Below are 13,497 nucleotides of genomic sequence, written 5' to 3'. Positions count from 1 at the left end.
CTGAAGGCGCCGCGTCAGTTTCCCAGGGCTGCAGGGAGAGGGCGGGAGGCAGGGATGGACGCTGGAGCTGGGGGCAGGGTAGGGCGGGGCTCGGGCAGCTTCTCTGGAGAACCCCGCCGGGCGGCGAAGGGTCCCCGGGACCCGCGAACCACCTGGGCAGGGTTCCTAAGTCCCTGGCGGCGCGGACTACTTCCGAGAGAGTGCGCTCCGTCCTGGGATCTGGGCCGGGTCCCGGCGTTTGGGTGTCACCCGGGTGCGCCCTGCCCGCCCAGGCACCCCGGGGCGGGACCGCAGGGCCCCCTCCTGGGCGGTCCGGTAGGGCGCACGGAGCGCGCCACGCGGCGTCTGGCCGGGAGGAGGGCGGCAGGGTGGGGGCCGCACGCTCCGGGGCGGTGCTGAGCGGGCTCCTCCTCCTCGCCTTCCTCCGGCTCAGCCGCCGCGCTGCCCAGCGGATCCTCCTTCCTCCCTGGGTTGCCCGCGGCTATGTTTAACCGCGCCGTGAGTCGGCTGAGCAGGAAGCGGCCGCCGTCAGGTAAGCTCCCTGGACCCCGCGTGCTGGGGATTGGGGCGCCCGTAGGGGCTGCGATGAACCGCCCGGGCAGGCGCTGCCCTCCCAGGGCATCCTTACTAGGCTCGGGCGCGGCTCTGCGATGCCGCACGGAGGGGAGCCCCGGCCGAACGCGCCACTTCTCCCTGCTCCGTCCAGCGCCCCTGCGGTCCCAGCCGCGGCGGGAGCGCAGAACCCCGAGAGGCGCGCTGGGGAGGAAGTTTGTCTGAAAGGAGGAACAACAGCAGTTTTCTTTTTAGTGATGGTCTGGGAGAAAAAGGAGATCCAAAACACCTCCAAACTTTGGAGGTAGTATGGGCTCTAGATTCCGAAAGCAGAACGTCGCGCGAGTTCCCTCCCTTCGGGAGTCCTCTGCCTCCGCTGCGGGCGTTGGTGCGAATGATGCCCACGCGGCGCCAGGAAAGGCACGCCTGGACCCCAGGCATCCGACAGCGCTGTCAAGGCCTGTTCTGCGCCGAGGAGCCGAACTATGGGGCAGAGAAGGAGGGTGAATAAATACCAGGTGAAGGGCGCATCTGCAGTTAGCGCCAGGGAAGAGCCGACAAAGGATACAGTTTGGCTGTCACTCTGGACCAGCCACAATTTGGAACGATTTGATAGGACAAAGAACCCGTGGTGAAGATGAAACCATGCCCTTGATTCCAACCATCTTACCCTTTTTGCTCCTAATAGCTAAGCCCCTTTTGAGCGCTAATTGTGGGCCTGGGTCTGTGTTCACTCTGTTTTGTGAATTCTCTTTTCACCTTTAGGGCAACCCATTGAGATAGGCATTGATCTCCCCACTTTACGGAGAAGGGAACTGAAGCCAGGAGCTATTAGGTAACGTGCTCCAAGTCACACTTAGGTGATGGAGAATCTTTCAAACCCAGCTCGGCCTGACTCTGGAGTTCAGAGGCTTTTCTGCCGCCTCCCACCCCGAGACGCTTCTGCTAGTACCAAGAGGCTGTACGTGTTGGCCCGTATCTTTTTTTCACCTGATGTATTTTATGAGGGACACTGTGGTGAAGAGGATGGACTGAAAGTAGGTTGGCTGGGTCCAAATCCCACCTCCACCACTACTAGCTGTGGAGCCTCTCCGTGTAGATAAGGATCCGCAAAATGAGAATAAGATACCCTTCTTTAAACGCTAAATCGAAGCTGGTTTCTCATCCATCGGATTTTGCAAATTATTGCATTTACCATTTAGGACAACTCTAATAAAGTAGGACTTCATAGAGTTATAAATTGCTTATATCAGAGTTAGTGTCAGTGGTCATGTAAGCCTGTCTGTGCTACCTGTGGGTCAAAGGATTCCCCCGTGGGCGTTCATTTTAGCCATTCCTTATTGTCAGATATTCACAGGCCTACGGAGTGGTGGTCAGAGCCTGGACTCTGAAGTTAAACTCCTGGTTCCCACCGTGACTCTATCATTCAGCTACCTTGGGCAAGTTACTTTACCTCCGAGCCAATTGCTAAATTATGGGGAAATTTGGAAGCTGGTTGCTAAACCGTAGGTAGCTTGAAATTGGCTACCGGTGGCCATTTACACCTTGGAAATCAGCAGATGCTAAAAATCAAGCTTTTTTGTTTCTGTTTTTCCCTGGGAGAGCTGGTTTACCAGCACACCTCTGCGTCCGTTTTCGCCTCAGTAAAGTGGGTTCAATAGAGCTGTGGAATCAAATACATGAAAGCATATATATGAAGTCCCTAGTACAGTGCATGGCGTTACTGAGTAATAATGGTTAGCTCTTATCTTTTCCGCCTTTTCCTATTATAAATAGAGCTGCTTTGAACATCCCTGCACAGTTCGCTTTTGGGTTGAAGTCTTCCAAACAGAACACATGAATTTTGGGACATACATGGTTTTGGGGTGCTGTTGCATGTGGGCAGGTTGTACCCCAGAAAGACTGGTGGCAGTTTTAGGGACACCAGTGGAGTGTACCTCTTTCAGGGTAACACATTTTAAGTCTGATGAAATGTGGTTAGGTCACTGATAGAAAGATCAGTAGCTAAAAATCATGGATTGGTATTAAATGCCAGACTTCCAAGAGCCCGATTTCTTTATGACTTTTAGGTTTAATGTCTACCCCCTGATGGGAAAGGACAAATGAGCCCCTGCCAGTTTGGTCATCACCACCCAGCAGTGAGAAAGGGGGAATGTGGGCCCCGAGGCAAAGGCACTGGGAAGCCAGCCAAGTGATCCATGGGACCCTGGACTGATTTTTGTGTGTGTTTTTTTGGTGATTTTGAATTATTTTTCTTAAAGTGGCTCTCCAGATTGTGTAAGTTTCTGGCCCCACAAAACCCGGATCCATCCCTGCTGGACCCTGATTTGAGCCTGGCTGCAGTCCTGCCTCCCAGCTCCTTTTACTCCAAACCTTTCTTGCTTTTCTGCAAAATCTTATTGGAGACAATGTCTTTAAACTGAAGTTTGGTGCTCCCAACGCTTAATTCCAAGTTTCAAAGTGCGATTCAAAGGGCAAATATTCTCCTTCCTGGGCTTTCTCAAAGTGTGTTCACGAACCACAAGGGGGTGGGAGTGGAGGTGGGCTCGACAAAATGCAGCTTTCCAGGCCCCCCCAGACCCCGCCCCGTCCCGGATTCAGTCCTGCGGACCCGAGGTGGGAGGGAGAGTTGGCTGCATTTTTGACAGTTGATTCTTACGCCACTTAAGTGTGAGGACCCCGCCAAGGATTCTGTGCACCCACCCTGCCCCCCACAGCGACTTGCACTGTTGATGGTACATGGGATGCTCTTCGCTTGAAAAGCAAAGCCAGAGCCACGGCCTTCCACCGCCCCCTGCGAGCAGAACACGGGCTGAACCGCCAGGGGAATTCCCCGCTCCCCCGCCCAGAGCCTGTTATACATTATCCCATTAAACCTCTGGGACCAGTTTCAGATTTATGGCAGGGCTTAAGTTTTTATTTAAAGATGACAGTTGACATACAATTTAATGGCCGGCTTGGCTGCTGGGGGAAATTTTCCCTGCCGAACATCACTGAGCCGGGCCTTCAGATTCAGGGAGAACGAAGCGGGCACAGAGAGGCGGGGCTGAGCGAGGGGCGTGGTTTATACACGTGTGGCGACCTGAACACCACCGCGGGCAGCTCGCGGACTGGTGGGTGCCGGGCGCTCGGGGTGCTTTACTTGCCTTCACAGACTGTATGATGTATGAACTGATGTCTCCTTTACTCACTGTTAGAAACTGTGGAAACCAGGCAGGTGCCTGGCTGGGCCATTTCCTAGGGCTTTCTGGGTGAACTGAGTCATTTCCCTCCCTGGGGTTGAGTAATCCCCTCGGCCCCCTGCCGCTGGGCTCTGGGAACTTGCTGTTTAAATTGTACTAAATTTACGCTCACCAGTTTCTTCTGCTTCCCCCAGATAGCTCTCCACGGCAGCAGCCCCGGGGGTGGCAGCGGGGGCCCAGGCAGGCGACAGAAGCAGCTCCTTGATAAGAGCTGTCAGGAGGCGCACACTGGAGCCAAACAGTCCCTTGCAGACTTCCGGGGACCAATTTCCCTTCCCAGTAGGTTCCCATCTCTCGAGGGCCCCGCCGAGTGCCTGTGGGTCGGCTCTGCTGTCCCCGCTCTGTGGTGGGCTCAGGGACCCCTCATCTGACTTGCCTTCTCGCCCAGTCCCCCCACTGCCCGCCCCGCCCTTGGGTGGCTGGACATTCCCACCTCTGTCCTGTGTCCTCTCCCAAAGCTCCAGGAGGCCCGCTCTTCCAGGCCTCCTGCCTCCCTCTCTGCACCTGAAACGCAGCCTGCCCATCTTGTCTCTCCCCGGACAGCTGCAGAGGCCGCCCATTTCAGAAGGGACAGACCAGGGGACTCAGATCTCTGACCGAGCCCAGAGCTGCCTGCGTGACCTCACACAGTATCCAGTGTGTCATCTTGCTTGTGTGTATTTAGAGAGTGAGTGTGGAGTGGTGGGCTTTTCTCTTTCCTTCCTCGCCTCCCTGCTTCTCTGCTCCACTTCCTTCCTTCTTTCTTTTCTTTCTTTCTTTCTCCAGTTGGGACATTAAAAAGCAACAATACCATCATCAACTGTCTTTATCATCCCACAAATGAAGGATGTTTCAACACCCCAAATAGTAGGAGAGATATAATCTCACGTAAAGAACTTGTCCTGATACACAAGAATCTTCCAGAGGCTGTTGCTTCTAGGGGAGAGGCTCTGGGTCGCTGAAGGACAGGGGCGATAGGAAGACCTGTCCCACTGTGCTCCCTTGTGTAGCTCTTGTCTTTTGTACCCTGTAAATAAATGTAATTACCTACTTAAAAAAGACAACCCAACACTGTCCCACTCGATCAGCACAGCTCACTTGGTAAATATTTCCTTCTGCTTATGCTCATTCTTTCATGGACCAGTGAAGAAAACTTCATGGCAGTGTGTGGCATTGCAGCCAGATGCCATCTGGGAATGCCTGGCTTCATCTTCTCAATTATTTTTAATTTCCCTGAGAAAATGGACCTGCCTTTTATTTCTTGCGTCTTTCCCTGCCCTTCCCTTAACAGCCTCTGCAGCCAGACAGCCTAGGGTTGAGTCCCAGCTCATCAACTTCCTGGCTTTCCCCTTTGGAGCAAGTGATTTAACCTTGTTGTGCCTCAGTTACCTCGTCTGTAAAATGGGCCACCGATGGACCCAACCTCCAAGGGCTGTGAGGTTGAGATGGGATGTAGTCAGTGTTCAGTAAATGCCATCTCTTTTTACAACCGTCATCCTCCTCTCTGTTTTGTCCCCCGCTCAACCTGACAATCTATCAGAAAACAGCTATCACTATAAATCTATACAAGAGTGCCCTGCACTGCAGACCCTGAGGAAGACACAGCTCTTACTCTCAAGAAATACACAGTCTACCCTACTGACACCGGAGAGAAAAAGTTACTTATTTTCCCTGAGGTGGGGGCCAGGGGAGAGCAAGGGCACATTTCCGCATAAGTCAGGTCCCAGAGGAAGCATGGGGGCTTCTGGAAAGTGAGAAGAAATACGGACAGGGTCTTCACTTTCACCTCCAGAATTGGGCTTCTGGGTAGTTTTTATTTTTTCTGGGCCTTTGCCTAGAAAGTGAGGATTCTAGGGAAGCTACAGATGACAGTCTGGCGTCCTTATTTCCTTCCCTCTGGTAGAAAGTGGAAACTGGGGCCATCTGTTGTTTAGTCCACTCAGAAGAGGATGTTGAGGTTTGCTTTTCCTCTGGATCCAAAAGGGTGCTCTGGAACCCCACAGCCCCCGTCTGTCTCGCACAAAGCGTCTCTGAGAAGACAGCGGAGTTTTGGGCTGCGGGGACCTCCCCAGGCAGACCCCAGAGCATGGCACGTAAGGAAGGCTCCCCACCCCTTTGGCTATCAGATATGCCCTCAGCTCACCCATCGCTGGGTGCTGGCGGGCAGGGTAGAGGTAGGGGTGTGTGTGGTGCAGATGCAGGTGCACAGGGGGCCTCTGGAGGGCTCGGCTGAGCAACTTGACTTTTTCTGAGGCCTCAGACCTCGTGGGAAAACTGCCATGAGACCGTTTCTGAGCCCAGCTGACCTCTCCAGCCTGTTGGCCTGCTCTGGTCTTTGATGCTTGCTATCAGTATGATTATTTCAAAACGATTTTATTTTTATTTTCTGCTAATGGCAGTTCATGCAAACCTCCCTACCAAGGGAATTGCATGCCTGAACGCTCATTATTCTCAGAAGCTAGATACTGGAGCTGATAAACACTTAAGTAATATTTAGATAGAGGGTTTCCATGACCCAGTTTCTCTGGAGCCTTACATGGATCACCAGTTGTGAAAACGGATTCTCTGCTTCTAAGTGGGATGACTTTTTAAAAAAATGTGATGTTTGATGTGATATAGGTGATATGAGGTTTCAAATCAGTTTTGTGAGGTATGTACTTTCCCTGATTATTTTAAAGGAGTATGGTGTGTGTGTGTGTGGTACCAAACCACATTAGAATTTAGGGTTAACATTTCTGCCTTTTCCTGGGCTTGAAGGTTTAGTTTGTTTTCTTTAATGTGCTGTGAGTTTGGGGGGTGCCTTTGACAAACCCTCTGAGGATGTAAGTTGACTCTGCTGTTGAGGAAGCTGGATATTGAAAGTTTACTAAAATCTTTGACTTGGGGAAATTGTCTAGGCAGGACCATTAGCCAGACCTTCCTGAAGACTAATAGCAGGAATTTGTTCTGATGAGTATTAGAGATGCCTTCTGAGTATGGATTTCCAAGGAATTACTGTCTGGAGAAGGTCTCTGTTAGATATGACATCATGGCATCTATAAATAATGCATCACACAATGTGCTGCAAGCAGTCAGCCTCAGCCCTCTGTACCTGGATGCTGTGCCGGCTTTGAAATAACAGCTTTTACCACACAGAACAATGTAAACGTACATGGAAAGCGTCTGCCCGTTGTGTTTATGTGCTGGATGATTCTGGCCCAGTCGTAGGTGGGTTTTTGTCTGCAAGGAATTGGACTCTTCGTTTTTGCAGTCTTCTCACACATAAGTGTTATCATTCTTGTCAAGGCCATCATGTTCTGGCTTCTGTGAATGTGAAGATCAGCAGATATCAAAACTAACAATGGCAGCCCATTGACCTGGGCTCTGGAGGCAGGACTACCTGGGCTTGGACCGTGACTCCCCGTTTCTAGCTGGGTGCCCCTTGCGAGTTACTGTGCCTCCGTTTCCTCATCTGTGAAGTGAGGATACTACTAAGCACATCTGAGGGTCGTTGTGAGAACAGAATGATTTAACCCATGGAAAAAGCTTGGAATAGTACCCAGCACATTGTGAATGATTCGTAAGTGTTAATGGTTATTATTAGCCAATGACAGATTCATCTGAAGATGAGTATATTGAAACGTAAGTATCGTGCCTGCAAAAATCTGAAGCTCTAAAATGCTTTGAAGGGCCCAGGAGGTAAAAAAAATTATTTTTTTCATTGCAGAAATATTTTACAGATGATCTAAACGACAACAACAAATGAGCAGGGCTGGACAAAATGGGAACAAACAAATGTCATCACCACCTGCTCCTTACTAGCTTGAGTGATCTTAAAGCTGCTAGAAAGATAGGTTTAACTCTTTTTCCAGCTGTGCATTCCCAACCTACCTTCTTGTGTAATCCATCTAAAATGGAAACTTTTATCAATGAAAAAGGAAAGAAGAGTGTTGGACCTTTGTGTTTCCAAGTGCCAGGAACTGGGAAGGAGTTGGGAAGCTGGGAACTCTTGTTTTTGCTTTATTCTTAAGCTCAGAAGTAAACTTGCTTGCTGTGAAGAAAGGTTATTTCTTTCTCCTATGCATCATTGGACTGATTGTAACATTTAAAGTGAACCAAGTTGTCTTAGGAAGCCCTTACTTACATGCATCGGAAAATAGGGCAAGTCTACTTGTACCGACGAGGATCCTGAGAAATGGAAATGCCTCAGGTTAGGGGGCAGTCTCTTAGGGCATTGCCAAATGGAGTGGACCTCTGCCAGTCTCATTGGAGGTTGGGGATAATGACTTGGAAAGGAGAGACATCATTAAGTGAATGGAGTTTGCAAATGTTGCTCTAACTAGAGATATCTATCTATATTGATACCAATCAAGAAGGATTAAAAAAAAAAGGCGTAGCCAAAGGCCTTAATCAAAATGAAAAGACAATCAGGAAGTCTTGGCAAAATTCAAGTCAGTATTTCTGGAAAAGTGAAAACACATGGCAGTAGAGTTTGAGTAGAAGATTCCTATAGTAAAAGGAATGCTAGGGCAGAAGGTGAGCAGAAGGGCAAGAAGAAATTTCTCTTTATCCATGGCACCAAAGCCGAAACTAATAACCATGGCTATGGAGATACCTTCTGTGTCTTGGTATATGCTTTCTGGGCCAGCTCTGAAAATTCTTTGCCTCTGTAACAGTGTCAGCCATAGACGTATTTCATGATATCGATGGAAGGGAAATGGTAGCCTAGGAGGGAACTGAAAGGAAGGGCCACCCATCTGCAAACTCCTGTGTTCTGAGGCACCCTGGGGTTCCATAGAGGTGGTCCTGGTGGGGACAATTGCCCGCATATTTAAGTCCCAGTACTGGTTCCATCCAGCAGTTCCTTAGCTGGGTCACCTTACCCTCTGGACCTTTATTTCTCAGTCTGTTAAATAAGGAGACTAGATCAGATGAGTGGGTTTTGAGTTGTAAAACTTTTTGTTCACACGAAAGCCAGCACAGAAACCTAATATGCAAAATGACTAGAGTATGAAATAAAAGAGGGGAGTGAGGGAGCAATTGTCTCACCGTGGGGATGGCTATCTTATCTCTCAGTTAACCAGAAGACCTAGTTAACCAGAGCACTCTATTGGCTAAATGGGAATCCACCAAGTGTATTTATTTGCAAGACAGTGAGGCTGTGAAAACCCAAATGTGGTTTGGTTTATTACTGAAAAGAACGTCAAGAGTTTTGGAATCACTACAGGCCAAGGCTGAAAAGTTATAGCCAAAGCAGTTGTTCTGCAATGGTGAGAGAAATTTCTGGCTACCTACGATTTTTCCGGAACAGCGAACTTGTGTCTCTAATTTATTTCCTTAAGAGAAGATCTGCTAGGGGAGTGGAGTAAACTGTCAAACTGTATTCTCTGGGTAGAGAACAGGGAGTAAATCTGTGAAATGCTTGGCAGAATGAACCCTGTTGCAGAAATTTCTTACGATAATGATCTTTTAATTTGATTTATACTTCATTGGGAAGAAATGCAGTGTTCAGAAGCTTGCCGTTTTAACATTTGCAAAGAGAGCAGAGAACTAATTTAATCTCCACGAACTGAAGATTCACTTTAGAGAAGTGTCAGGTCCATTTGTGATGTTTGAGTGAGTTTGCCTCTCAAGTAAAGGAATGGATTTGTCCCAAACAACTCTCTTATGTGCTCCATCACCAATGCATATTGCTTCTGCTTTATTTAGCCTAAATCAGCCAATCAATGTATAGAACCCAGGTAGTTTTCCCAGATGCTAGGAGACCGAGTCTCAGCTGCTTGAGAAATTAATGTTTGTTGACCTCCAATAGAATACAGTAGATCACAGAAGCTGCGTTACTTCCATGTTCAACATATTCTGATACAACTTTCCTCCAAAAACATTTGAAACCATATGACCACCTAGCTACTTGCAGCAATTAATATTCATAAGACTTTTAAAATTCATTCTTTTAAAATGATTGTTTTGCTGATTTCTTAATTTAAAGTTTATTTTCTCCCAGATTCAAACTTTTCTTTAGAGAAACATGTCTCTACTTTGAAAAAAAAAGAAAGCAGTGGAGAAAAGAAGTATTAGCTATAAAAATAGTTCACTTGATAAATCATTATTTTAAGGAAGCAGAGAGAAGAACTAATATTTTTTGAGGGTACACTGTGAGCATCTAGGTGCCTGATGTGTTTCCTCCTTTAATCCTTCTGATAACCCCAAGAGATAGGGGGATTATCTTCATCTTACACAGAGTTTTGCCCATGTTCACATAGTTCGAATTGACAAAACTGGCTTTGGAACCTGGGCCCATCCGAAGTGACATTCCATGGATTTTCCCTTGACTCCAGGAAGGGGCCAAATTCTGTAGATGAGGTGTGTTTGTGTTGTTACTTCCTCCTTCAGGCAAGTAGCCAGAGTGTGTTAGTTGGAGGTCCCCGTCCCCTTTCCTTTAGTCAAGAGGCTCTTTTTAGAGGTAAGAGTAAGAGAGTGCAGCAGATGTGCAGGTGCAAAGTCACTGATTCATTTAGCCTATGCCCTTCGTAACAGCGTCCCGCCGAGACATATTGGAGCCTGAGAGGCACAAGGAAAAATCAGTTATAATGATCCTGTCTTTATTTAAATTTTTGGTATTTTGCTCATTTTGGAATTTTTTGCATTAATTTTGATTTTTCAGAATATTGCATGAAAACCTCATTTACCTGATGCCTGAGTTTTTTGGGCACCCCCTTAAATTTTGCACCTCTGGCCAGTGCCTCCCTTTCCCCACCCTAGTCCCGGCCCTGGTACACACTTTAATCTATGTGCCAGGCAATGAGCTACCTGCTGGAGATAGAAGATCAAGATGCAGAGGAGCTTTCAGACTGGTGAGCGCCGGTCGTGCAGTCACAACACAGCAGGATAATTATAAGACTGTGCACAGAATGTAATGGGGGAAGAGTTGCTGTTGAGTCAAGGTCCCTGGCAGGAGGGCTTGAGGGAGACTTGAAGGCTGCCTGTGGGTCAGCCAGTGGACACGTGGGTGGGGGAAGGATATATGGGGAGTGTTGGGAAATGACAAGTCCCTTCTTAACTCGGAGCCACAGTTTTCCGCATCTGTAAAATGGAGGGAATAGCAGCATGCCCTTCATAAGGTTGTTGTCAGGACTAGAATGAATTCACTGTGTCAAGCACGGAGAGCAGATTCTGGCATATAACTTACTATTACATCTTAGCCATAATGGTGATGGTGATGATCATAATGCCCGTTATAAGATGACAGTATCTTTGGGCCACATACACAGTCTAAACTTTGCTTTGCAGACATCCACGACAGTGATGGGAGTTCCAGCAGCAGCCACCAGAACCCCAAGAGCGCAGACAAATGGGCGGCTTCTCTGGAGAATCTGCTTGAAGACCCGGAAGGCGTGAAAAGATTTAGGGTTTGACTTTTTTCGTTGTTCACCGGGCTCGACGCACATACAAAGAAGTTTAGAAGCCTGTGGGTGGAGCACAGGCCAGGTTTTAACACTGTCTGGCCCAACTTGAGAAGCAGAACTTCTCACCTGTCATGACCAAGATGGAAATGCTTTCCTGGGCAGTCGTGGACCAGCACGGAGGGGCGTGCACAGACTGTTTCTGTTTTTTTTTTTTTTAATTTATTTGATTGCACCGGGTCTTAGTTGCAGCAGGCGGGCTCCTTAGTTTTAACACATAGCCTCCCTAGTTGTGACATGCGAACTCTTAGTTGTGGCATACATGTGGGATCTATTTCCCTGACCAGGGATTGAACCTGAGCCCCCTGCATTGGGAGTGCAGAGTCCTATCCGCTGCGCCAGCAGGGAAGTCCCTCTTTCTGGTTTTTACATAGCTAGATGGGAGCGGGGTGGGGTGATGAGGAAGAGGTACTGTGCTCATTGGCAGAATCTACAAAGAATTTCCAGCTCTGTGACACCTGGGAGGGGGTGGTCTGGGCCTTTCTGGTGTGAAGGTTTGTTCACTTGTATGTTGGGGATTCTCAGGATACATATTAACAGAGTGAAAGAGGCTGGACATCAGCTGACAAAGTGAAGATGAACTCAGGGAGGAGAGCAGGTGGGTGGGGAAGTGTCAGGGCTGCCTAGAAATGGCCTGCAGAAACCCCAAGTGTCAAAAGAAGCACAGGTGAATTTCAAGAATGCCTTGTATCTGCCTGAGTCCCACTGACTTTTGTCTTTTAAGTCCTGGGTCAGGCCAGGATAAGCCCTGATGGCTAGTATGTGTGAAATGTTGGTCTCTGTAGCAGACTCCAAAGAGCGGGTAGCAGGCATTTCTGGACATAGGACCACCATCTAGAGCACCGTCTAGATCTCCGGGAGAAAACTCCGTGCACAGCAGGATAGCTGGCTGTGCCACTAAGCCCCCAACACCTGCCAAAAGAAAGCACACCTCCAGCTTGAAATAGTTTTCATTGTGGCATTTTTAGACATGCTTAGTATGTTTTCTTTTCTTTTGTTTAAAAAAATGAGCCTGATTTTGAAGGAATGTACTTTGTTTAAACACTGTCTGGAAGGAACTAATATATCTTCCACTTTAATTTACTTTTTGGTAACTTATTGTCAGTTGAGAATTGTGAGTAGATTCCTACTTCATGTTTACTCTTTTCCAGAGTGTCAAACCCATTAAGTTCAAATGCATATGAAATTCCAGCTTTAACATTAAACATACACTTTGTTTTCAGGGTAGAGCTTTTACAGGGTGAATGAACACCCTCGTTTGTTGAATTTTGACTTAGTTCTTGAAGGGAAATGCATTATTTGTTTTTTAAGTAGAATACTGATTGGATATTTTTTCTTCTTTTCATCCACAGGAATTTTTAAAAAAGGAATTCAGTGAAGAAAATGTTTTATTTTGGCTAGCATGTGAAGATTTTAAGAAAACACAAGATAAAAAGCAGGTACTTCTACTCTATAATCACATTCTTGGTAATTTTCTTCTCTCCTTATAAAGTTACCTTTATTTGCCTTTCCAATAAATTTTGAAATTGCCTAGGGAAATCTGATCTATATTGGATTTGGGGGAAGATTTAAACTTCAGAATAGCCTATGTGGTATTGATCAAATAGTAACAATTTTTTTAAAAAGTGTGTTAATCTATTTTTTAAAATTAATTAATTTTTGGCTGCGTTGGGTCTTCGTTGCTGTGCGCGGGCTTTCTCTAGTTGCGGCGAGCGGGGGCCACTCTTCGTTGCGGTACGCTGGCTTCTCATTGTGGTGGCTTCTCTTGTTGAGGAGCACGGGCTCTAGGAGCGCGGGCTTCAGTAGTTGTGGCACTTGGGCTCAGTAGTTGTGGCTTGCGTCCTCTAGAGTTCAGGCTCAGTAGTTGTGGCGCACGGGCTTAGTTGCTCCGTGGCATGTGGGACCTTCCTGGGCCAGGGCTCAAACCCGTGTCCCTTAACCACTGCACCACCAGGGAAGCCCTGTTAATCTATTTTTAAATGGAGCTGTTCAAATGTTTAAAGTAAAAATAATGATTTAAGTCATTGAGAGTTTCTCATCGAGTATGATTGCTTTTTCATGAATAAGTTGTGTGCATGCTTCCCCCAGAGTTTGACGTGTCTGTGTTTTTTACGGACACCGTAAAGCAGATGTGTGGTGATAAAAGCACAACGCATGTCAGATGGACTGTCAATTATTCAGTATATCTTTACAAAACACCTTGTAGTTGGCAGGCATCCCACATAGAAGGTTTCTCACTGTTCTCCTGGGTGGAGGTGGATGTGTGCTCTTTGCAGGAGGTA

The 13,497-nt window shown here is 47.6% G+C and overlaps 1 protein-coding gene across 1 annotated transcript in view; it reads left to right on the top strand.

Moving 5' to 3' along the window:
* The first annotated feature begins 436 nt into the window (after window positions 1-436).
* RGS10 (regulator of G protein signaling 10) overlaps window positions 437-13,497 on the top strand; it is a 36,452-nt gene continuing 23,391 nt past the window's right edge. The window contains exons 1-3 of the mRNA XM_082674155.1: window positions 437-532; window positions 11,043-11,161; window positions 12,568-12,654. Of these exons, the coding sequence (XP_082530281.1) occupies window positions 484-532; window positions 11,043-11,161; window positions 12,568-12,654 (255 nt within the window). The 5' untranslated portion in view covers window positions 437-483. The remainder of the gene's footprint in view (window positions 533-11,042; window positions 11,162-12,567; window positions 12,655-13,497) is intronic.

This window comes from Grampus griseus (genome assembly GCF_964374135.1).
Source record: "Grampus griseus genome assembly, chromosome: 16".
NCBI classification, from domain to species: domain Eukaryota; kingdom Metazoa; phylum Chordata; class Mammalia; order Artiodactyla; family Delphinidae; genus Grampus; species Grampus griseus.
The sequence above is the reverse complement of the archived record's forward strand: the minus strand, read 5'-3'. Positions and strand labels throughout refer to the sequence as shown.